This window comes from Nansenia antarctica (assembly GCF_963989245.1).
Source record: "Nansenia antarctica genome assembly, chromosome: 1".
In the NCBI taxonomy this organism is placed as follows: domain Eukaryota; kingdom Metazoa; phylum Chordata; class Actinopteri; order Argentiniformes; family Microstomatidae; genus Nansenia; species Nansenia antarctica.
The window spans coordinates 88,610,031-88,633,367 of NC_137674.1; the positions used below are offsets into that span (position 1 = coordinate 88,610,031).

General features: G+C 46.6%; 6 protein-coding genes across 6 annotated transcripts; all 6 read right to left on the reverse strand.

The window, feature by feature from the left end:
* Positions 1-3,429: 3,429 nt before the first annotated feature.
* On the reverse strand, positions 3,430-3,840 carry LOC308165688 (histone H3.2; the record flags this gene model as incomplete). Its single annotated transcript, XM_080539839.1, has 1 exon — positions 3,430-3,840. The coding sequence occupies one exon, from the start codon at positions 3,838-3,840 to the stop codon at positions 3,430-3,432; it is 411 nt and encodes a 136-aa protein (XP_080395965.1).
* Positions 3,841-4,655: 815 nt separating this feature from the next.
* LOC308158942 (histone H2A-like) lies at positions 4,656-5,042 on the reverse strand (the record flags this gene model as incomplete). Its single annotated transcript, XM_080532661.1, has 1 exon — positions 4,656-5,042. The coding sequence occupies one exon, from the start codon at positions 5,040-5,042 to the stop codon at positions 4,656-4,658; it is 387 nt and encodes a 128-aa protein (XP_080388787.1).
* A 711-nt stretch (positions 5,043-5,753) lies between these two features.
* On the reverse strand, positions 5,754-20,093 carry LOC308153695 (uncharacterized protein; the record flags this gene model as incomplete). Its single annotated transcript, XM_080526889.1, has 7 exons — positions 5,754-6,437; positions 8,604-8,938; positions 13,886-14,017; positions 14,573-14,665; positions 16,206-16,347; positions 17,295-17,787; positions 19,486-20,093. The coding sequence occupies 7 exons, from the start codon at positions 20,091-20,093 to the stop codon at positions 5,754-5,756; spliced, it is 2,487 nt and encodes an 828-aa protein (XP_080383015.1).
* Positions 10,136-10,510, reverse strand: LOC308157939 (histone H2B-like; the record flags this gene model as incomplete). Its single annotated transcript, XM_080531533.1, has 1 exon — positions 10,136-10,510. The coding sequence occupies one exon, from the start codon at positions 10,508-10,510 to the stop codon at positions 10,136-10,138; it is 375 nt and encodes a 124-aa protein (XP_080387659.1).
* On the reverse strand, positions 11,206-11,517 carry LOC308157960 (histone H4; the record flags this gene model as incomplete). Its single annotated transcript, XM_080531554.1, has 1 exon — positions 11,206-11,517. The coding sequence occupies one exon, from the start codon at positions 11,515-11,517 to the stop codon at positions 11,206-11,208; it is 312 nt and encodes a 103-aa protein (XP_080387680.1).
* Positions 18,361-18,747, reverse strand: LOC308157917 (histone H2A-like; the record flags this gene model as incomplete). The annotated part of the gene is made up of 1 exon (XM_080531512.1): positions 18,361-18,747. The coding sequence occupies one exon, from the start codon at positions 18,745-18,747 to the stop codon at positions 18,361-18,363; it is 387 nt and encodes a 128-aa protein (XP_080387638.1).
* Positions 20,094-23,337: the final 3,244 nt, after the last annotated feature.

Sequence of the window (23,337 nt, forward strand, 5' to 3'; positions counted from 1 at the left end):
AAATCACTAGATGCCTACAACTACGCAATCTGTGGTCATGTACAGTACATCAAATACCATGACATAGATTATAAATAAGAACAATATTCCATTTGCTTACAGATTCCGGGGTGGCGTTATTTGCCGATGTCCGTGTGAGTCGTCCGCGAATACATGCGTCTTCCTGGATTTGTCTGCTTGACTGCATCACGTTGTTTAATTATAAATAAGAACAATATTCCATTTGTTCATTTGCTTTAATGAAATGACAATAATTAAACAAGTCCTGAGCAGGGCGAACGCAGGTGTAAACATTAGAACAGTCTATCTATTTCCTCTTCCGGTGCGTGCACCTAAACATAATATGACCGTAGTGCAATATTCCCTAGATTCAGACTTTTATGTCTTGAAATCAGAAGTCCTCCCAAGCCGAAGACAAGATAGGTTGTCTTACAATCCGTGCGTTTAATTGCAAACTAATTGCTCTCCTTTCCTCAACGCAACACCCGCCCCCCCCCCCCCCCCCCCGTGACCTCCACCAATCACAGGAATGCATTTGGACACAACACAGCTCACAGTAACAGTGCTAACATTGGATTTCTGAGCATTAATTGCAACATTAATGAACATATTATTACACGGTTGCTACAATACTTTACCTGATATAAAATGGGCGGCACATGCACAAGCATTTTTTTAAAATCTTGTCCTCAGTCCAGTTGACGCCGCCTGTTGCTCTGAAATGGTCTGATGATCCTGATGGAATTCGGTAGAAGTTGAGTCCGATAGTCGTGGAATATCGATTCTGACAACCGAACACGCAACAATCAGACATTTCTTTATGCTAGTAGCCGTTGTAAGCTATTTTAAGCGTACCTAACTCTATGGAGGGTGGATCGTGCCACATTTAAATGCAATACACACATCGGAATGCAATACACACATCGGAATGCAATACACGTGTAACACTAAATACAATGCAAAAATACGGCATATTTGTGCCAAAATAAATCAATGTGTATTACATTTGAGCGCAGCGTATTACATTTGGTCATGAGTGTATTCCATTGAGCATGTGTATTACATTTGGTCACGAGTGTATTCCATTGAGCATGTGTATTACATTTGAGCGCAGCGTATTACATTTGGTCATGAGTGTATTCCATTCGAGTGTCGGTGGAAGAGTTTGAAGCAGCAGAGACAGGGTTGCCAGATGGGCTGTTTTTTGTGGATTTAGCTGTTTTTAGACTGGTTAGGCTCGAAATTGTCAATCCCATCTGGCAACCCTGAGCGGAGAGTCTACAGATAGTATGTTTACAGATATCGCACTGCTGGAGATGCACTCTACACGTTCTTAAAAGAAATAAAGCTTTATTGTACTTAAAACAATATTTCGTATGTGTTTTTTGAGAGTTCTTTACATCAAATTATATACATCATGTCAGCTGTGTGCCAATCAATCAGGGGGGTGGCACCTGGGGTGGCCGATCAGATTTCAGGGGTGGCACGTGCTACCCCAGGCCACCCCCTGGACACGCCCCTGGCTGCACTTGCATTAATTAGTTAGGCCACATCATTAGTTAGGCCACATAATTTTGAGATACAACCAACGGAGAACAGATTTTAATAGGCCACATTTTGAGATACAACCAACGGAGAACAGATTTTAATAGGCCACATTTTGAGATACAACCAACGGAGAACAGATTTTAATAACAACAGCAGAAACAAGTCATCTTCACTGTTTTATTCGCTGTCAATAGGCCTATCAAACTAGGCTATTTTACAACCCGACGGCAGTGCGCTTCAACGTTCATTCATTTGGAACTGCGAGAATGAGTAACGTTAGCCCGATTGCACTTGCATTAATTATAGGCTACATTTTGAGACCGGTCGGATCTATTCATACAACAAGGGACACAGCACTTTCCCGTTTTCCCCATATTGTCAGGGTATTTGAGCCTCGGAAAAGCGCTATATAAATATCATTTATTTATCAAAGTGGGTGTGGCTTAGACAGTTAGGGGGAGTGGCTTGTATCAAAGTGGGTGTGGCCTGTCGGGCGAGCCGAGTCGGAAAATATCTGAACCGTGTCTGTGGCACCCACGGTTGCGACGCTAAAGTCCTTTAACCTTTAATGTCACACTAGACTAGGCCCAAAAGCCTGAATTAAAGTGCTGGGGTACGTTTGGGCCAGGGAACGGGCTGCGAAAGAGTCACACTCACCAAACTTGACACACTCCTTCCCCTTCATGGGACATTGTACAATTTCAACTTTCACCCTCCTAGGCCATTCCCTAGAGGCACGCGACGAAGTGGAAAACTGTAGGGAGCTCTAGTGCTTGATTGGAAGTGCCGTTTGTAAAAAGAAGATGGAATGTTTCCTTTTTTCTTTTGAGGGCCGGTCTCATCTTGAGCAGTGCTGCTTTGAAGCCCTCACAACGTTCTCTTGGTTCCTGACACATTTGGGAAAGATTGTTCTAAGTTAACAAGCACATACAATGTTAAATGACCAGCTTGTATAGGCCAATTATCTGTCAATTTGATCCTTTATATTTTCCTAACAATAACTTTAGGCTACATGGCAATATTCAAATATATTACTGTTACTGTACCATTGACAATATTCCTGTGTGTGCTAGACGTTAGCAGAGCTTGAAGATTGTCAATAAGAGCAAGTAATAGTCAACAACGTAGTAATGCTGACGGTACGTCCTGCGTATGCAAAGATATACTGGGAGATATTACCATGGTAACGCACACCTTATTTTAATGTCCTAAATAAACATAATTAGAATAATGATGATAATAATAATTCATTTATAGTGTGTTGTGTGTTATATTCCATGTTTCCCGATAAACGTTCATTTTGTTGCCTCTTTAACGATTTAATTTACACAGCCCTTGCCCCTTTCAATACAGTCACAGTAGGCTCTCACGAAGCTTTCCCTGTCATTCAGATCTAGGACTGTGTACACGCACCGAAAAATGTCAAACAAATGCATTGCGATCGTAGGGACGTGGTACAAAGGAACACATTGTGCGTAAAACCATTTAGTATTATTTTTGATTTGGAGTATTAGAAATAGCCTAATAATATGACATAAGCCGTCGAAATTGCAACAGTGCGCTTATCGTGTAAAATGTGTAGTCGTCATATGGATATCCTGCCCCCCCCCCAAAAAAACGACTGGAGCCCAACTAAAAGCTCATTCCGCACATTACAGCGAGGGATTTCAAGTCCTTTCCTAGTTTGTGACAGTAAAACTGTTCTGTTATGACTTGTCATATGGTACCCTCTGGCATTCTGCGATCTCATTCTACTTTAACCCATCTATCGTCTTATAAATAAGAGTAGTTAATGGAAAAAAATCATTTTGAGAAATATTGAGGTGGCTCTTAAAAGAGCCTTTGGTTTTTGTTCATGATCATAGTCCGACACTCATCATCTTAGGCGCGCTCTCCACGGATGCGGCGGGCCAGCTGGATGTCCTTGGGCATGATGGTCACCCTCTTGGCGTGGATGGCGCACAAGTTGGTGTCCTCGAACAGACCGACCAGGTAAGCCTCGCTAGCCTCCTGCAGGGCCATCACAGCAGAGCTCTGGAAGCGCAGGTCGGTCTTGAAATCCTGGGCGATTTCTCTCACCAAGCGCTGGAAAGGCAATTTGCGGATGAGCAGCTCGGTGGACTTCTGGTAACGACGGATCTCCCTCAGAGCCACGGTGCCAGGCCTGTAACGGTGAGGCTTCTTCACGCCGCCGGTGGCCGGGGCGCTTTTGCGGGCAGCCTTGGTGGCGAGCTGCTTCCTGGGGGCTTTGCCGCCGGTGGACTTACGAGCGGTTTGCTTGGTTCTGGCCATAATGCTACCTTCTTCTTGTAGAGTCAAAGTGTAGATGATCTTCACAAGACAACTTGCTACGTTTATAAAGCCGGAGCCGTCGTGCTCCGATTGGCCGGCGAATGTAGACGAGCTCATTGGCCCGCGAATGTAGACGAGCTCATTGGCCCGTTGTCACCTCCTTCTCAGGCTGTCATTGGACACGAGCCCCGTGCACCCTTCCCGCCATAAACTAAAACGCTAAACCCCTCCTGCTCCCTCCATTGCGCGCTTCCCTTGTCCACCCGCCCCGCCCATGTGAATTATAATAATAAACATAATATGAAGATTTTAAAAAATCGGTGTTATGGGAAAATCCATAATTATTAGTCAACTGGCAGATGATACCACTGTTGTGATACCACTTTCTTAAGGACAACGACCCCAGCTATAGCTTTTACGCTATTCTCAGATGCATTAGGTTTGAGGCTGAATATGAATGAATGTGAGCTTATGGCCGTACAAGACTGCTAATGTAATTTCACAATATCCCTGTAAGGTACCGTTAAAATGTGTTTATGCTCATAGCCAGCACTCATCATGAAGGGAACATTGGTTGGCAACACCACGTGGCCAAAACAAAAGCGTGTTGTGGGTGCGTTCTCTCAGCCTCACGAAGGTGTATGACTGTTTAACTTAGTGATTGTAGGCTTCAACATGAGGCACACTACGGTACTCATAGCGGACAAACACCGTTTAGAGATGAAAATACAAATTGCACTTTTTGAGAGACAAGTGGTTGGCTCTTAAAAGAGCCTTTGGGGTTAAGTAGTTGGGTGAAAGTCGGAGTAGAGGTTTTACTTGGCTTTGGCGGGCTTCTCGGTCTTCTTGGGGAGAAGCACTGCCTGGATGTTGGGCAGCACACCGCCCTGAGCGATGGTCACACCGCCCAGCAGTTTGTTCAGCTCCTCGTCGTTACGGACGGCCAACTGCAGATGACGGGGGATGATACGAGACTTCTTGTTGTCGCGGGCGGCGTTGCCGGCCAACTCCAGGATCTCAGCAGTCAGGTACTCGAGCACGGCGGCCAGGTAGACCGGTGCGCCAGCGCCAACACGATGGGCATAATTGCCTTTGCGCAGAAGCCTGTGCACACGGCCCACTGGGAACTGAAGCCCAGCACGAGAAGAACGGGTCTTTGCCTTGGCCCTGGCCTTGCCTCCGGTTTTACCTCTTCCTGACATGGTGCCGGTTGAGCAGGATCTCAAAGATGCTAAAGAATTTCAGATAACGGTTCTGCCGCTTGGAGCGTTGTTCTTATAGCTCGCCTTGACGGCGTTCATTGGCCACTGGGTCGACGTCACCTCATCCAATCAAGAGACAGAGATTGTGGATACATTGTGAATATTGAAGATTGTCTTTGTGAGTTTCCCTCGCGCGCCAGAAATCGAAGTTCAAATCAAACTCGCCCCACGTGACATATTCAGTGTACTAAAACTAGTATATGTCATAATAATAATAATATATAATTGATACGTATATAATATGTACATTGTGAAGTGCATTCCCAGCTCTCTGTAGTTCGTTACTCCTGACTGAGCGAAAAGTTGTCTGTTATCTCCCGCCTTTCTGTCCAAATATAATGTAATGGTGTAACGGAAAGAGTATCTCATAACTATCTGTATATGTTGATATTATATGCAACTTGTGTGTCAACGTGTAAACTAGACCTAGATGTCATATCTCTCATTACTGCTCATTATTTACTCATTAAGTAAAACCATGATTGTCGTGTGTGTAAGTCCGTGGTTGACACTGGTGTAAAATACTTTTCTAAAACAAACACTCGACTTTTTCTGTCGTCATGGATGATAATGCGTTTTACGAAAATGTGGGTGGCTCTTAAAAGAGCCTTTTTGTGGTACAAATGGTGTCGGAAAGAACACTTTGAATGTTTACTTCTTCTTTGGGGCTGCCTTCTTTGCCTTGGGCTTCACCGTTTTGGGTTTGGCTACCTTGGGCTTGGCTGCCTTGACGGCCTTTTTGGGGCTCTTAGCCGGAGCCTTCTTGACCGGTGTGGCCTTCTTCGCCTTCTTGGGGCTCTTGGTGGCCTTCTTGGTGACTGCCGCGGGCTTCTTTGCCTTCTTGGGAGACTTCTTGGCCGCAGCAGCGGGCTTCTTTGCCTTTTTCGGAGACTTCTTGGCAGCGGCGGGCTTCTTTGCGGCCGCCTTCTTGGGTTTCGGGGCGGCGGATTTCTTCGCCGGCTTCTTGACCGCCTCGGTGGCTTTCTTGTTGAGCTTGAAAGAGCCGGAGGCCCCGGTGCCCTTGAGCTGGAGCAGAGTGCCCTTGGTGACGAGGCTCTTGACGGCGACCTTGACGCGGGAGTTGTTCTTCTCCACGTCGTAACCACCGGCCGAAAGCGCCTTCTTGAGCGCGGCCAGAGACACGCCGCTCCTCTCCTTGGATGCGGACACGGCCGTCACGATGAGCTCGGCGACGCTGGGGCCAGCTTTCTTGGGCCTGGCTGCTGCCTTCTTCTTGGGGCTCTTGGCCGGCGCGGGGGCTGCTGCTGGTGCGACTTCTGCCATGTCTGTAGAAAGTCTCGTTCGTTCCGGTAAACCAACTAGTCTGCAAAGCTGCTATGTGAGAATGAAGCTCAACCCGGAGCAGGGGGCTGTCCTTAACCGCGGCATGAGAACCGTGCAGACTCAACCATCCCTGCTCAGCAGTCGTAGCTGCCGAAATACTTGGGCGCCTGTGTTTTCTCCTCGCGAATAATGGGCCAAAAGTCACCGGTGGTGCCGAGTTGAGGTCCAAATGCAAACGGGCCAGCGAGCAGACTTGCCTCCGGTTAGAATAAAGTCATGTGAGCCGCGAAGGCCTCTTGAGTTTTGTTGTGACTCGATCAAAACCCCACCATTGCACCGTCGGAGGGAGCGGTGCGCACAGCTTTTCCTGTGTTATTTGTCTCCTAAAGTGGCTAAAAGTGCATATGATTGCGACCAGCACTCGTTGTCCAGGTAGCCAGGTTGTCTGGCAAGGGAGTACAAAGGTTGAGGGTCCCCCGATGTGGTGCGGGGTGTTATAAATATGAGCTCTTTTGGTGGTCGTGAAACACAGTCGCGGGGATGGGGCTGAGAGCTTGTCCCTATAGGTGATTTTTCAGATGGTGTCCCTCTCCCTCCTATTAAATCTAGACAAGACAGGTGAAAGCCATAGATAGACTATGGTTGCTGCATGTCGACGAATTGCGATATTATCACCAGAATTGTGTCGAGGACATCAGCAGCCTTATGATGAATATGTTCGGCTACTAAACTAGTTGGTAACTAGCTGAAATTGCAATCATAACTTTGTTTGTAAATAAATAATAATAGTAATAAGTAAATTCAATAAATTAAATGTGCTTATGTATGTGTTGTTTATCGATGGTGACGTAGTCAGCCTGCCTCCTCTCTCCATGTGTTTGTGGGTCTTTGTGGACCGGGGTGTTTAAATTACATCACATTTGTAATGTAACATAATATAATATAATGGTTCTGCCGCTGCTTGGCTGTCCTTGAGCCTCGTATTAATCGTATTAATATTCACCAATAATACAATAATATATATGCTTATGACACTGTTGTACAGTATGCTATTGCCCCCACGACTGACCAGGCTCTTTCTGAGCTACAGTCTGCATTCACTGTCCTGCAGAGAGCATTTGGTGGGCTGAGAATGAGAATGATACTTAATGTTGGAAAGATAACAATCTATGTTCTACCATATCACAAATTGTTTTTATTTGATTCATGTTTGCATCTTGGGTGTGTCCCGCTACCTGGGCAGTTCGTTCATGGCGGTGTTTGATTATCGCTTTATCATAGATGATAGTTGTTATCCTCATCATTGCATTCTGTATAAATGGCTGGCTGGACTGTTAAATCCTGTAGATCTATTCATAACTCATTTTTGTATATAAAGCCCTACTACATAAACAAAACCCGCTACCTAGTGGTATTATTACAATTCAAAGACATGCATGACCGAACTCGTTCACATCATTGGTTCTTGAGGTTCTGTCCAGGTAGCTGACTAGTGAGCCTGCATCAACCTTAATGCTATTCAAGTGCAAGAAGATTACATTTGTCTTCGCCGTTTAAGATACACACATTCATCTGCTGTGGAGCAGTAGCAGGCGGTCTGATTCTCCCTGGAGGTGACGGTAGATCCACATGTGAACGCCGTTTAAACTATTATTATATTTTATTATTTATTTTAAATCCACCTGTCCCGAGAAATTGGCCATGCGTATGTATGCAGTGTAGTCACTCCTGTCCATTATATTAATAGAGGAAACCGTTTTAGACAACTAGAGAGCAACAAACAAGTGAGGAACAAAAAAGGCGCGCAAAACCTCCTGCGCGTTCAAGGACTGGAGTCTTTGAAAAGTGTAACATCGAGTAATTTATACATATGCCTTATACATGCTTGTTATGTTATGTATGCTTTCTGCCTGTTTTAACATGCTGTGGCTTTCAGTCTTGTATTGTGTTTTATTCGTGTTTTCTTCCTTGTTATGTAAAGCACTTTGAGACCCTTGGTCTGGGAAAGGTGCTGTATAAATACTGTATAATTTTACTTACTTGTTACAATACACACAATCAGTACAGCATATACATTCGACTGATTTGTAGCACGCGAGGTCATCTCACTATGGAAATGCTTTCTTTTTTGATAGGGTGGGTGGCTCTTAAAAGAGCCTTTTGGGGTAAGCAGTACAGACGAAAATCTGTTTACTTGGAGCTGGTGTATTTGGTTACGGCCTTGGTGCCCTCGGACACGGCGTGCTTGGCCAGCTCACCGGGGAGCAGCAGACGCACGGCGGTCTGGATCTCCCTGGAGGTGATGGTACGACGCTTGTTGTAGTGGGCCAGGCGAGAGGACTCGCCGGCGATGCGCTCGAAGATGTCGTTGACGAAGGAATTCATGATTCCCATGGCCTTGGAGGAGATGCCGGTGTCGGGGTGGACCTGCTTCAGGACCTTGTACACGTAGATAGCGTAGCTCTCCTTCCTGGACTTTCTGCGCTTCTTGCCGGTTTTGGTGGCGGTCTTGGTGACGGCTTTCTTGGAGCCCTTCTTGGGCGCAGGCTTCGCTGGCTCAGGCATGATGATGAAAACAGCTCGTTACTTCTCAGAAACGAATGAAAGGGTGGAGGTAGTGCAGCCGTGATATAATGAGGGGGCTATGCAAAGTAGGCGACTCCTGACACTAGATTCTATTGGTCGAGTCTGGTTCTGAACAACATTTGAAATAACACTCGTTGTCCAGTTAGCCAGGTTGTCTAAGAATCACCTATCCATCAGTCATCATAAGAAAAATACATCTATGCTAGGACCAGGCAGTCACAATGCTAGAAAAAGGAAGAATTACATGTTTTTATTATTAACTTATTTACTGTGGAGAAACTGTACTGGGAGGTAGTGGGGATTGAGAGGTCTTTGGGAGGGATACCACGTAAGGACTGGAGTTATTGAAGATTGTAACATCGAGTTATTAAACACCAGTACTATATAATATCTACTATACCGTCGACTTCATTGTAGCACGTCAGCTCAAAACACTATGGAATTGCTCTTTTATTGACTTCACACTGACTTGGCCAGTTAATGACATCATGGGGGTGATATGAAAGCATGTTATCGATAGATAAGTGGGCATGTCTTGGCGGTAGTGGTAGGCTAATTTCTTGATTGTACTAGATTATCCACATGTGGAAGCCGTTTAAACCATTATTATATTTATTATTTATGTTTAAATCCACCTGTCCCGAGAAATTGGCCATGCGTATGTATGCAGTGTAGTCACCCCTGTCCATTATATTAATAGCGGAAACCGTTTTAGACGACTAGTGAGTACACTACTCCAGCAGTTGAAAGATACAATGGCAGAGTGGAAAAACAAAAAAGGCGCGCAAAACTTCCGGCGCGTTCAAGGACTGGAGTCTTTGAAAATTGTAATATCGAGTAATTGATACATATGACTTATACATGCTTATGTTATGTTATATATTCTTTCTGCCTGTTTTAACCTGCTGTGGCTTTCACTCTTGTATTATGTTTTTATTGGTGTTTTCTTCCTTGTTGTGTAAAGCACTTTGTGACCCTTGGTCTGGGAAAGGTGCTGTATAAATACATTGTACTTACTTGTTCCAATACACACAATCAGTGCAGCATATACATTCGACTGATTTGTAGCACGTGAGCTCAACTCACTATGGAATTGCTTTTTTTGATAGGGTGGGTGGCTCTTAAAAGAGCCTTTTGGGGGTAAGTAGTACAGACAAATATGTTTACTTGGAGCTGGTGTACTTGGTTACGGCCTTGGTGCCCTCGGACACGGCGTGCTTGGCCAGCTCACCGGGGAGCAGCAGACGCACGGCGGTCTGGATCTCCCTGGAGGTGATGGTAGAACGCTTGTTGTAGTGGGCCAGGCGAGAGGACTCGCCGGCGATGCGCTCGAAGATGTCGTTGACGAAGGAATTCATGATTCCCATGGCCTTGGAGGAGATGCCGGTGTCGGGGTGGACCTGCTTCAGGACCTTGTACACGTAGATGGCGTAGCTCTCCTTCCTGGACTTTCTGCGCTTCTTGCCGGTTTTGGTGGCGGTCTTGGTGACGGCTTTCTTGGAGCCCTTCTTGGGCGCTGACTTCGCAGGTTCTGGCATGTTGATAGTGGCTCGATACTTCACAGAAACGAATGAGGAGGCGGCAAACGCACACCCGTAGTATAAAGGTGGGGCTATGCAAATTAGGCGGCTGCTGACATCCACTTCCAAATCTCTAGCCTGCCTCGCGGGTAAATACATTATCTGCGCACGCGCGAGCTCCTCCCCCCACCCCTTCCTTACTTTTTCACTCGGCTGTCGGGTTGCCTTGTTTCCGATGGCGATATGAACATGAAAACGTCAAGAGGAAGATTGAGAATGATATAGATAGAACACCAAGTCCCCCAAACTCCCAACCAGCCTAGCGATTACTACCAGGAATTGTCCTTTTGGGATGGTACGACAAGGGCATGCATTATTATTATCACTAGATGCGCAATAGAAAAGGTGCCGCACTGTGTTGTGTACGTAATCATCCAAGTAACCATTTTCTTTCTAGAGTGCACATGTGGGATGGTCATTTCTAGTCGTGGAATGCCAAGACTACGCATTTACTTGCGTTGACATTGCTTTGGCAACGTATGTCTTTTTCATGACAGCTAAACCCGTTGAAAGAACCCGTTCATTTTTGAATAAACCCGTTGAAGGCCTGACAAAATGTGTTATAATAATGGAATCAACTCTCTTGTGTGGAGATGGGTGGCTCTTAAAAGAGCCGTTGTTTTTTGTAGGGGGTGGTTGAGTTTACGAATAGCTTAGCCGCCGAAGCCGTACAGAGTACGTCCCTGGCGTTTCAGAGCGTATACAACATCCATGGCGGTGACGGTCTTCCTCTTGGCGTGCTCGGTGTAGGTGACGGCGTCACGGATAACGTTCTCAAGGAACACCTTCAGCACACCACGGGTCTCTTCGTAGATCAGACCAGAGATACGCTTGACGCCCCCACGGCGAGCCAGGCGGCGAATAGCGGGCTTCGTGATTCCCTGGATGTTATCACGGAGAACTTTGCGATGACGCTTGGCGCCTCCTTTTCCAAGTCCCTTCCCTCCTTTTCCTCTTCCAGACATGTTGAGTTCAGTAAGATTATGGCTTCGGTGAAGTTGTGGGGTGAATTTATCTCAGCTACGAGGACGTGATTGAGACCAGGCTGTACACGAAGCGCGCGCTATCGCTTGCCTCTTTTTTTCTTTTTTCTTGTGGGGGATTTTTGTAGAGGGAGGAGCTTCTGCTAGGGACAACGTTTGGCATTATGGGCACTCCTTGAAGCAAAAGGACATCGCACGCACGCGCACACACACACACACACACACACACACACACACACACACACACACACACGCACACACACACACAAACAAACCAGAGCAACATTTGAATTTTGAAAAACATTACGTGCTTGATTTCCTTGTCAGGCTCAATGAAAGCATTGGAATAGTCACAGAAAGGCTAGAGCTACATGCAAGGCAAGCTAGATCAAGCACACCTCAAGCTTTTCTAATATTTCATATTTCAAATATGTCTTTTGCTCAGGTCTGAATAGAACATTATTATTCATGTTTGTGCTGTCTGCTACCATGTCATCAGGTTCAGTTTTTTATTCTTTGTTCTTCTTTATTTTTATATTTGAAGGGAAATTATTTCTGTTATGACAGTAGAATAGATGAAAGTTTAACATGGATACTTCAGCAAGCAACTACTCAAATTACATACAGATACATTTGTTCTATATGCACCAATGACGACATTTCATAAAGGCTACTTATTATTCTGTCCTACCACAAATCAGTAGCCTAGCCTTTATGAATTGTCTTCATTGGCCCATATAGCAGAAATTCATCTGTATGTGATTTGAGTAGTTGCTTGCTATTCACCAGCAACCTGGGAAAGCCGGCCCTCTCCAAGACATTTCCACCACAGTAGAGAACTCTACTGCGACCTCCTCCCAGACAGCCAAGAATTTTGGGTTGATCCATGACAACCACTTATCCTGTGTGGCGAAACACATTTCCTGCTTTTCACTCATATTGCTGTTCTTTTGGTCCACAACCACCCACATTTTCCGTTCTTCATCTGCCACCGTATTCTTTATTTCTCAACCCTATTGAGGAGTTTTTTTCAGCTTGGGGTTGGAAAGTATATGAACGTAGAGCATGAGCGCATGCCCCTCCTACAAGCAATGGAGGAAGCATGTGGTGATATAGCTGCTAAAGCATATCAGGGGTGGATTCGTGGTCAGGGAGAACATTGCCTGTGATGTCGATGAGGTCCTGTGGCCAGTCGGAAACGAAAGGCAGGATGCAGCCTAATCTTCTTTTTCTTTACAGTATATACTGTGCAGAAGGTTTATTTTCTTATGTCTATTGTTTGTTCTGTATGAATTTTACAAATCCAACTGTGTTTGCTGAGGTGTATACAGTGTTTCAGAATAAAAAAACATTCTATTCTTATATTTGTGTGTTTTATATTTGAGTATGAAAACATAACAGTTTACAACAGGCTACTGTATGCGCAGTATGTAGTGTAACACTGAAAATGCAAAAGCCCTACTGATAATCTTATAATAGTAGGCCTAGTGTTTTCCATTGAGCATATCAGTGTTCAATTGGTTCTTAGAAGTGTCTATTCATTTGATGGTGTGTGTGTGTCATTTGATGACTAAATGTAATTTTGAGAAGACATAACATTTTAAATACAGTGTTTACTTTTGCAAGAGATTTGTGAAGTTTTGGGTTTTGTGTGTGAGTTCTTGGATTTGTGTTTAGAGTTTTGAGAAAATGAGCCATGCTTTCAGAAACCACTGAGACTGCGCTCCTTGCTGTCACGGAAGCCCTCCACTCTGCCCAAGCTTCCTCCCTCTCCTCTGTTCTCATTCTCCTTGACCTGTCTGCTGCCTTCGACACAGTCAATCACCAGATCCTTCTCTCCATCCTCTCAGACCTGGGCATCTCTGGCACCGCACACTCCTGGTTTTCTTCCTACCTGGCGGGCCGCTCCTACCAGGTGACCTGGAGAGAATCGCTGTCTTCTCCACGAACCCTTTCCACTGGAGTACCCCAGGGTTCTGTCCTAGGGCCCCTACTTTTCTCCCTCTACACCAAGTCTCTTGGCTCGGTAATCTCTTCACATGGCCTCTCCTACCACAGCTACGCAGACGACACTCAACTCTTCCTGTCCTTCCCCCCGTCTGATGTACACGTGGCAACCCGTATCTCAGCATGTCTCGCTGACATTTCAACTTGGATGGCTGACCACTAAATGTATTTCCAATGAGCCTATTCAAGAAATGTGCACCAGACTTTGGTAATAACTCAAACAATCCAGACAAAAAATCTAAACATTAAAGTCCATATGTAAATAAAGTTATGTGTAATCCCTAATGGCGACACATCTACTTGTGAGTCATGTTGAGGCTCTCAATCAGCTGCATGAGCTCACCTGAGCCTCCGGTGCGCAGCCTAGCCAGCAGGATCAGGGAGCGGTGCTGGAGCAGTGAGGCCCAGGTGAAGAGCACAGCTCCAGCCACGTGGGACCACCCCAGCTGGGAGAGGAGAGGAAGAGTAGGGGTCCCTACAAAGACCACACAATCACCATCACATCTGCAGTAGCACACCATATTGTGGGTCACCTGAACAGCTGCTAAGATGCATTATCTTCTAACCAAAAGATTCATATTAAATATTACTTACTAACATAAGGTCATGATGGTCTAATTTTCCAATTGTTTTTGCTGTTAAGCATCATCAAGACTAGAGGAAACAATTCAACAACTTGACTAAAAACACATTACCAATATGCAAATATATATATATATATATATATATATATATATATATGTTACGGTACATGTGGGAATACGGTACATGTGGGAAAACTAGGGTTAGGGTTAGGTGCAAGGGTGACTTGGTACATGCTGGCATGTCTAACCCTAACCCCAACCCCAACCTTAACCCTAACCCTAACCTTAACCCACATGTACCGTAACATATATATATATATATATATATTAGGGATACACACTAACCTTTTCCAATGATATAATGATCCGAGCAAAAGACTGTCAGTCCTAGTAAGATGTAGTAGCTCAAGCCAAATATATACTGAACAATATATGAATGACCCCACCAGAGAAAATACTGACGAACAGACATTCCAACAGTCGCCTTAGGGAATGGACCCATAGCAGCACCTGCACCAGCACAGCTGACACTTGCGGAACTACACACAGGAGAGGAAACACATGACAATATATTACAAACACATTACATTCTACAGACACAGTAAGGAAACACTGAAGCAAAACAATGGAGAAAAAAAAGACAGAGAGAGGTTACCTTGCTCTACTGGCACGCCTTCACCTGTCAGGAATCCCAATATATGAGTCAACCATAATGGGTATTGATGGCCCCATACAACCATGTGCAGTGACAGGGCAATAAGCACCCCATTCCAGGCAATAGAGACTGCATAGAAGTGCCAGAACCATCTAAAAAGACCAGAATAATGAAAAGCAGTATCAGAAATGTGTAGGCTAATTCATTCTCAAGGCTAGATGTTTTAATCATCCCTGAAAGCTATCGATCTTGTGTACTGGGACCAACATTTACGTTAAATAGTAGCAACAATGCCTATATTTAGAGGAAAGGGTAATCTAAAAATGTCTAAAATATTTCTAATACCCTGTCACCTTTTGGGGACATCAAACACACGCAGCCAGTTGTCTCGTTGCAATTGTCGCTTGGTTTTACCATATCTGATTATGTCTTGGAATAATAGATACACGTAAGTTTTCTCAAATTCAGTCGGCAGGTGAAGTGAAAGTTTGTGAACACATAGCGATACAAGAAAGCCTAAAGCCAGAGATAACCATATAACTTGAATTATGCTGAATCCGAAAAACATTTTACTAACGTTCTTTGGTCCAGCCAGTTAGAATCCTCCGTAGGACAACACGAATTAAGTATATAGTTCCGTCGACGCACAAGTAACAGTACTAGTGCTCCGTGGTAGACAAAAGTCGATGGCCCTTTCTCAATTGTAGAAACTCCATTCCTCGCGTCCTATCTCCTGTCCACTCGTCGCATCATAATTAAAATGCATTGGAGGAGAATATCTAGGTTGTTCCCCTATTCTCCTCCAATGCTATTTGAGAAGCAGCAAGTGAGCGACACGCAAGAGAGGAAACGAGGAATCAAGTTTCTAACAGGGAAAGGGCCCTGGCTTCCAACTATATAATATATAACCCAATATATATAAAGCCCAATTTTACCCAATACTCAAGTATTCTGGTTAGGACATAAGTATTTAGTGATCCTAAAACTGTTGTTTGTTATATTGAGTGGGCTCACTATATCCAAATCATATTGGTATGCATAAAAAAAGACAGAACTCATTACTTAAAAAAAAAAAAAAAATGTGTATGTGTTGGGATGAGGGGTTGGGAGTGTGTGTTTGGGTGAAGAGGGGATAGTTGGGAGGTGTATGTGTGTGTGTGTGTGTGTGTGTGTGTGTGTGTGTGTGTGTGTGTGTGTGTGTGTGTGTGTGTGTGTGTGTGTGTGTGTGTTGGGTGGTGGGGTTGTGTGTTTTGGGGGGTGGGGAGTGGAAATGGGGGGATGTGTGTGTGTGAGTGAGAAGAATGTCACTTAAGAGCCATTCTGGTGTGTAGGCTTGCGAGATCTTCTAGCGACTGCAGCAGATTTCCTTGTCCAGCTGGGCTGGTGACTGCGTGAGGCTAAGCTGCTGACTTCTCCTCCTTCACTCTGGCTGGCTTCTCTCTGGCGTTTCTTGCTGCCAGCCGCCTTGGGTCTGCCGTTGGATAGGTTGCAGGGAAGATTGCCTGGCACCTGACTGGCCTCCATGTACGTCTGCTGCAGAGCACTCTGGGACAGGCCTGTGAGGCACTGTGAGGCCTGCGAGACACTGTGAGGTCTGCTGGGATAGCCGGGGACATGATCTATCCTTCTGATAAGACTCTCGACCTAGATCAACCAGGGTGGACTCCTGCTGGAGTTTAACCGACCAGCTTTCTGCCTTCAGCAACTGCTGAATATGGAGAATGGGCAATTGGAATGTTTCCTTTTTTCTTTTGAGGGCCGGTCTCATCTTGAGCAGTGCTGCTTTGAAGCCCTCACAACGTTCTCTTGGTTCCTGACACATTTGGGAAAGATTGTTCTAAGTTAACAAGCACATACAATGTTAAATGACCTATAGTGTGTTATGTGTTATATTCCATGTTTCCCGACAAACGTTCATTTTGTTGCCTCTTTAACGATTTAATTTACACAGCCCTTGCCCCTTTCAATACAGACACAGTAGGCTCTCACGAAGCTTTCCCTGTCATTCAGATCTAGGACTGTGTACACGCACCGAAAAATGTCAAACAAATGCATTGCGATCGTAGGGACGTGGTACAAAGGAACACATTGTGCGTAAAACCATTTAGTATTATTTTTGATTTGGAGTATTAGAAATAGCCTAATAATATGACATAAGCCGTCGAAATTGCAACAGTGCGCTTATCGTGTAAAATGTGTAGTCGTCATATGGATATCCTGACCCCCCCCCCAAAACGACTGGAGCCCAACTAAAAGCTCATTCCGCACATTACAGCGAGGGATTTCAAGTCCTTTCCTAGTTTGTGACAGTAAAACTGTTCTGCTATGACTTGTCATATGGTACCCTCTGGCATTCTGCGATCTCATTCTACTTTAACCCATCTATCGTCTTATAAATAAGAGTAGTTAATGGAAAAAATCATTTTGAGAAATATTGAGGTGGCTCTTAAAAGAGCCTTTGGGGTTATGTTTCTTGTCTGATCTTAGGCGCGCTCTCCACGAATGCGACGGGCCAGCTGGATGTCTTTGGGCATGATGGTCACCCTCTTGGCGTGGATGGCGCACAGGTTGGTGTCCTCGAAGAGACCGACCAGGTAAGCCTCGCTGGCCTCCTGCAGGGCCATCACAGCAGAGCTCTGGAAGCGCAGGTCGGTCTTGAAATCCTGGGCGATTTCTCTCACCAGGCGCTGGAAGGGAAGTTTGCGGATGAGCAGCTCGGTGGACTTCTGGTAACGACGGATCTCCCTCAGAGCCACGGTGCCAGGCCTGTAACGATGAGGCTTCTTCACGCCGCCGGTGGCCGGGGCGCTTTTGCGGGCAGCCTTGGTGGCAAGCTGCTTCCTGGGGGCTTTGCCGCCGGTGGATTTACGAGCGGTTTGCTTGGTTCTGGCCATGATGCTACCTTCTTCTTGTAGAGTCAAAGTACAGATGTTCTTCTCAAGTGAACTTGCTAAGTTTATAAAGCCGGAGCCGTCGTGCTCCGATTGGCCGGCGAATGTAGACGAGCTCATTGGCCCGTTGTCACCTCCTTCTCAGGCTGTCATTGGACACGACCTCCGTGCACCCTTCCCGCCATAAATTAAAACTCTAAACCCCTCCTGCTCCCTGAATTGCGCGCTTCCCTTGTCCACCCGCCCCGCCCATGTGAATTATAATAATAAAGATAATATGAAGATTTTAAAAAATCGATGTTATGGGAGAATCCATAATTATTAGTCAACTGGCAGATGATACCACTTTCTTAAGGACAACGACTCCAGCTATAGCTTTTACGCTATTCTCAGATGCATTTGTTGTGTTTATGCTTATAGCCAGCATTCATCATGAAGGGAACATTGGTTGGCAACACCACGTGGCCAAATCAAAAGTGCTGTGGGTGCGTTCTCTCAGCCTCACGAAGGTATGGTGACTGTTTAACTTAGTGATTGCAGGCTTCAACATGAGGCACACTAGGGTACTCATAGCAGACAAACACAGTTCAGAGATGAAAATACAAATTGCACTTTTTGAGAGACAAGTGGTTGGCTCTTAAAAGAGCCTTTGGGGTTAAGTAGTGGGGTGAAAGCCGTAGTAGAACTTTTACTTGGCTTTGGCGGGCTTCTCGGTCTTCTTGGGGAGCAGCACTGCCTGGATGTTGGGCAGCACACCGCCCTGAGCGATGGTCACACCGCCCAGCAGTTTGTTCAGCTCCTCGTCGTTACGGACGGCCAACTGCAGATGACGGGGGATGATACGAGACTTCTTGTTGTCGCGGGCGGCGTTGCCGGCCAACTCCAGGATCTCAGCAGTCAGGTACTCGAGCACGGCGGCCAGGTAGACCGGTGCGCCAGCGCCCACACGATGGGCATAATTGCCTTTGCGTAGCAGCCTGTGCACACGGCCCACTGGGAACTGAAGCCCAGCACGAGAAGAACGGGTCTTTGCCTTGGCCCTGGCCTTGCCTCCGGTTTTACCTCTTCCTGACATCTTGAAACTTAAAGCGAATTCTGTGCTAGTTAAAGAAAAAGCGGATACTAGTTGCTCGCTTGGAGTGCTGTTCTTATAGCTCAGCCTGACCAGCGTTCATTGGCCACCGGGCCGATGCCACCTCATCCAATCAGCAACCCGGATACACGCGCCTCTTCCCGCCGCCCAGCGATTGGCCGCTGTTTTACTCGGCCTTTGTGAGTTTCCCTCGCGCGCCAGAAATCAAAGTTCAAATCAAACCAATAATTTCCTAATAATATACTAAATAGCGAAACAATACTCCTTATTGGCATTACAGCGAAAAGTGAAGTGCATTAGGCTATCACAGCTCTCCCCATACGCAATGTAGTAGGCTACTACTAGAGCGAAAAGTTGACAATTTCTATCCAAATAACGTTATATATAGCAAACTACCGTATGTCGATATTGAAAGGTATTTTGTGGAGACCCCACCCCCCGCTCACGCAGAGACCGAGTGAGTTAATATATCGTTTGTTAAAACATATTTGTGTAAAGTATTAAACCCTCATTAAGGCCATTTCAATATTTAATATAGCTACTATTATATTCTCGTGTGCATAGGTCAGTGATTGAGACTGGTGTAAATCGGACCTTCTTATTTGAGAAAGTTCCGTTATGTCGACATGGATGAAAATGCACTTTTTATGGAAAGGTGGGTGGCTCTTAAAAGAACCTTTTTTTGTGGTGTCAACATGAACACTGTCAACACAAGTTTACTTCTTTGGGGCTGCCTTCCTTGCCTTGGCTGCTTTGGGCTTCGCTACCTTGACGGCCTTTTTGGGGCTCTTGGTCGGGGCTTTCTTGACAGGTGCGGGCTTCTTAACCTTCTTGGGGCTCTTGGCAACCTTCTTAGCGGCGACGGGCTTCTTTGCGACTGCCTTCTTGGGAGACTTCTTAGCGGCGACAGGCTTCTTTGCAACGGCCTTTTTGGGAGACTTCTTAGCGGCGACAGGCTTCTTTGCAACGGCCTTTTTGGGTTTTGCGACGGCGGCTTTCTTCACCGTTTTCTTGACCGCCTCTTTGTTAATCTTGAAAGAGCCGGAGGCGCCAGTGCCCTTGGTCTGGACCAGCGTGCCTTTAGTGACGAGGGTCCTAACGGCGACCTTGACGCGAGAGTTGTTCTTCTCCACGTCGTAACCACCGGCAGACAGCGCCTTTTTGAGCGCGGCCAGGGACACGCCGCTCCTCTCCTTGGATGCGGACACGGCCTTGACGATGAGCTCGGCGACGCTGGGGCCAGCTGCTTTCTTGGGCCTGGCTGCTGCCTTCTTCTTAGGTGCCTTGGCCGGAGCGGCGGCGGCGGGGGCTGGTGCGACTTCTGCCATGTCTGACCATGTGTCAATCCTCCTGATTCCTGCATACACCACAATGGGGAAAAGTGCTCCCACCACCACTAAGACTGTCAGAACCTGGCCAGAAGGGTCCGCTCCACTGCAGATCTGCCTAAATGACACCCTATGGCAGGAATATGAGCATGAGGACCTGGAACAGTACACGTCGTCGGTTCTGAACCACATAGTGAACTGCACCAACTCAGTCACCGTGGACAAACGGGTCCGGGTCTACCCCAACACGAAGCCATGGATGACTGGGAAGGTCCAAAAACTGTTAAATGAGAGGGACAACGCCTTCTTCGCAGGGAAGCGCACACCGCTGTACAGCTCCACCAGGGCCAACCTAAAGCGCGGCATCAAAGCGGCCAAGGCAGAGCACAGAGAGAAGATTGAGGAATGCCTCCTGAGCAACGACTCCAGGCGGATGTGGCAGGGGGTTCAGCAGATGACAAACTTCAGAGCCAACAGGCTCACAGCCGCAGAGGACGACCCCCTGCTGGCGGGAAAGCTGAACACCTTCTACGCCCGGTTCGACGAGGGGCGAACGGAGGTAACCACAACACAGACACCACTCTCTCCAGCTCTCAGCAGCCTCACCCTCACAGAGCACGAGGTGAGACGCGTACTGAAGGCGGTGGACCCCAGGAAAGCCTCGGGGCCGGATGGCGTCCTGGGACGGGTGCTGAGAGACTGCGCCGACCAGCTGGCCGGGGTTTTCACCAACATCTTTAACCAGTCCCTGTCCCAGGCCACCGTCCCACCCTGCCTGAAAACCTCAACTATCATCCCAGTCCCGAAGAAAAGCACGGTGAGCTGCCTAAACGACTACCGCCCGGTGGCACTCACACCAATCATCATGAAGTGCTTCGAGAAACTAGTCCGGGCCCACATACTCACACGCCTCCCGCCCAACCTGGATCCATACCAGTTCGCCTACAGAGCCCACAGGTCCACAGAGGACGCCATAGCGACGACTCTCCACGCCACTCTATCCCACCTGGAGAGGGGAAACAGCTACGCGAGACTGCTCTTCGTGGACTTCAGCTCCGCCTTTAACACCATCCTTCCAGACAGGCTAGTGACCAAACTACTAGACCTGGGTCTATCACACTCTATATGTGCGTGGATCAAGGACTTCCTGACCAACCGCCCCCAGAGGGTGCGGGTGGGCCCCCACACCTCCACAGCCCTCAGCCTCAGCACTGGGTCACCCCAGGGCTGCGTGCTAAGCCCCATCCTCTACAACCTCTACACCCACGACTTCACCCCCATCCACCCCAGCAACTACATCGTAAAGTTTGCAGACGACACCACCGTGGTGGGATGTATCTCGGGGGGGGACGAGGCGGCGTACAGGGATGAGGTAGAGCAATTGAGCAAGCTGTGCAAGGTAAACAACCTGCTGCTAAACAAGTCAAAGACCCAGGAACTCATCGTAGACTACAGGAGGAAAAAGTCCGAGATCCTGCCCCTGCTCATCGACGGAGAGAGCGTAGAGATGGTCTCAAACCTCCGTTTCCTGGGACACATCATACGGGATGACCTGGCCTGGAAGGACAACACTAAAGGCACCATCAAGAGGGCACAACAGCGGCTATACACCCTGAGATGCCTCAAGAAACAACACAGCAAGCAGGAGATGCTGGTGGCCTTCTACCACGGCGCAGTGGAGAGCATCCTCACCTTCGGCATCTCCAACTGGTACCACAGCTGCACGGCAGCGGAGAGAAACGATCTACAGAGAGTCGTGAGAACAGCACAGGGGATCACCGGCGCCACCCTCCCCTCTCTGGAGAAGCTGTACGAAACACGCTGTCTCAGGAGGGCCTCCAAGATCTCCAAGGACCCGACCCACCCTGGGCACGAACACTTTGTCAAGCTGCCCTCGAACAGGAGGTACAGGACCCCGGCCGCTAAGACAAACAGACTGAAGAACTGCTTCTACCACAGGGCCGTCAAGGCCCTGAACACAGAAAAGGCCTAAGTTCTGGGCCCAGGACAAGTCCGGACGGATTGTAATGGCAGCTAGTGCTGAGGCACAAACATGTACATTTTCAAGCCTGCAAACTGTGACACTTTAAAAAAATGTGAAAAAATACTTTCTTGTGCAATATGACAGCCCTAGTTGACTATCTGTGCAGTATAGTACAGTGGATTGTGTACATAGCCTCTATTGATGTGGACCAGCTCTTTATCTTCTTGTGATTTTATGCATCTATGCTTTTTCCAAAATGTGTTTCTTTTTCCTTTCTTAAACACCAGGGGAGCCTCCCCTCCTAAATTTCGTTGTTTGGTACCTGTACTGTAACAATGACAAATAAAGTCTATCTATCTATCTATCTATCTGTAGAAAGTGTCGTTTGTTGCGGGCTACAAAACACTCTGCGATGCTGCTCTGTGATAATGAAGCTCAACCCGGAGATGGGGGCTGGTCTTAAACGCGACATGAGAACCGTACAGACTCAACCATCTATGCTCGGCAATCTTGGCTGACAAAATGTGCTGGCGTCTGTGTTTTCTCCTCGCCAATAATGGGCCAAAAGTCACCGATGGAACCGACTTGAGGTCCAAATTTGAACGGAACAGCGAGCAGACATGCCTCCGTTCAGAATAAAATCATGTGGGCCGCGAAGGCCTCGTGTATTTTGTTGTGATTCGCTCAAAACCCCAGGGAGGTGGTCAGGGAGAACATTGCCTGTGATGTCGATGAGGTCCTGTGGCCAGTCGGAAACGAAAGGCAGGATGCAGCCTAATCTTCTTTTTCTTTACATTATATACTGTGCAGAAGGTTTATTTTCTTATGTCTATTGTTTGTTCTGTATGAATTTTACAAATCCAACTGTGTTTGCTGAGGTGTATACAGTGTTTCAGAATAAAAAAACATTCTATTCTTGTATTTGTGTGTTTTATATTTGAGTATGAAAACATAAGTTTACAACAGGCTACTGTATGCGCAGTATGTAGTGTAACACTGAAAATGCAAAAGGCCTACTGATAATCTTATAATAGTAGGCCTAGTGTTTTCCATTGAGCATATCAGTGTTCAATTGGTTCTTAGAAGTGTCTATTCATTTGATGGTGTGTGTGTGTCATTTGACGACACAAATGTAATTTTGAGAAGACATAACATTTTAAATACAGTGTTTACTTTTGCAAGAGATTTGTGAAGTTTTGGGTTTTGTGTGTGAGTTCTTGGATTTGTGTTTAGAGTTTTGAGAAAATTAGCCATGCTTTC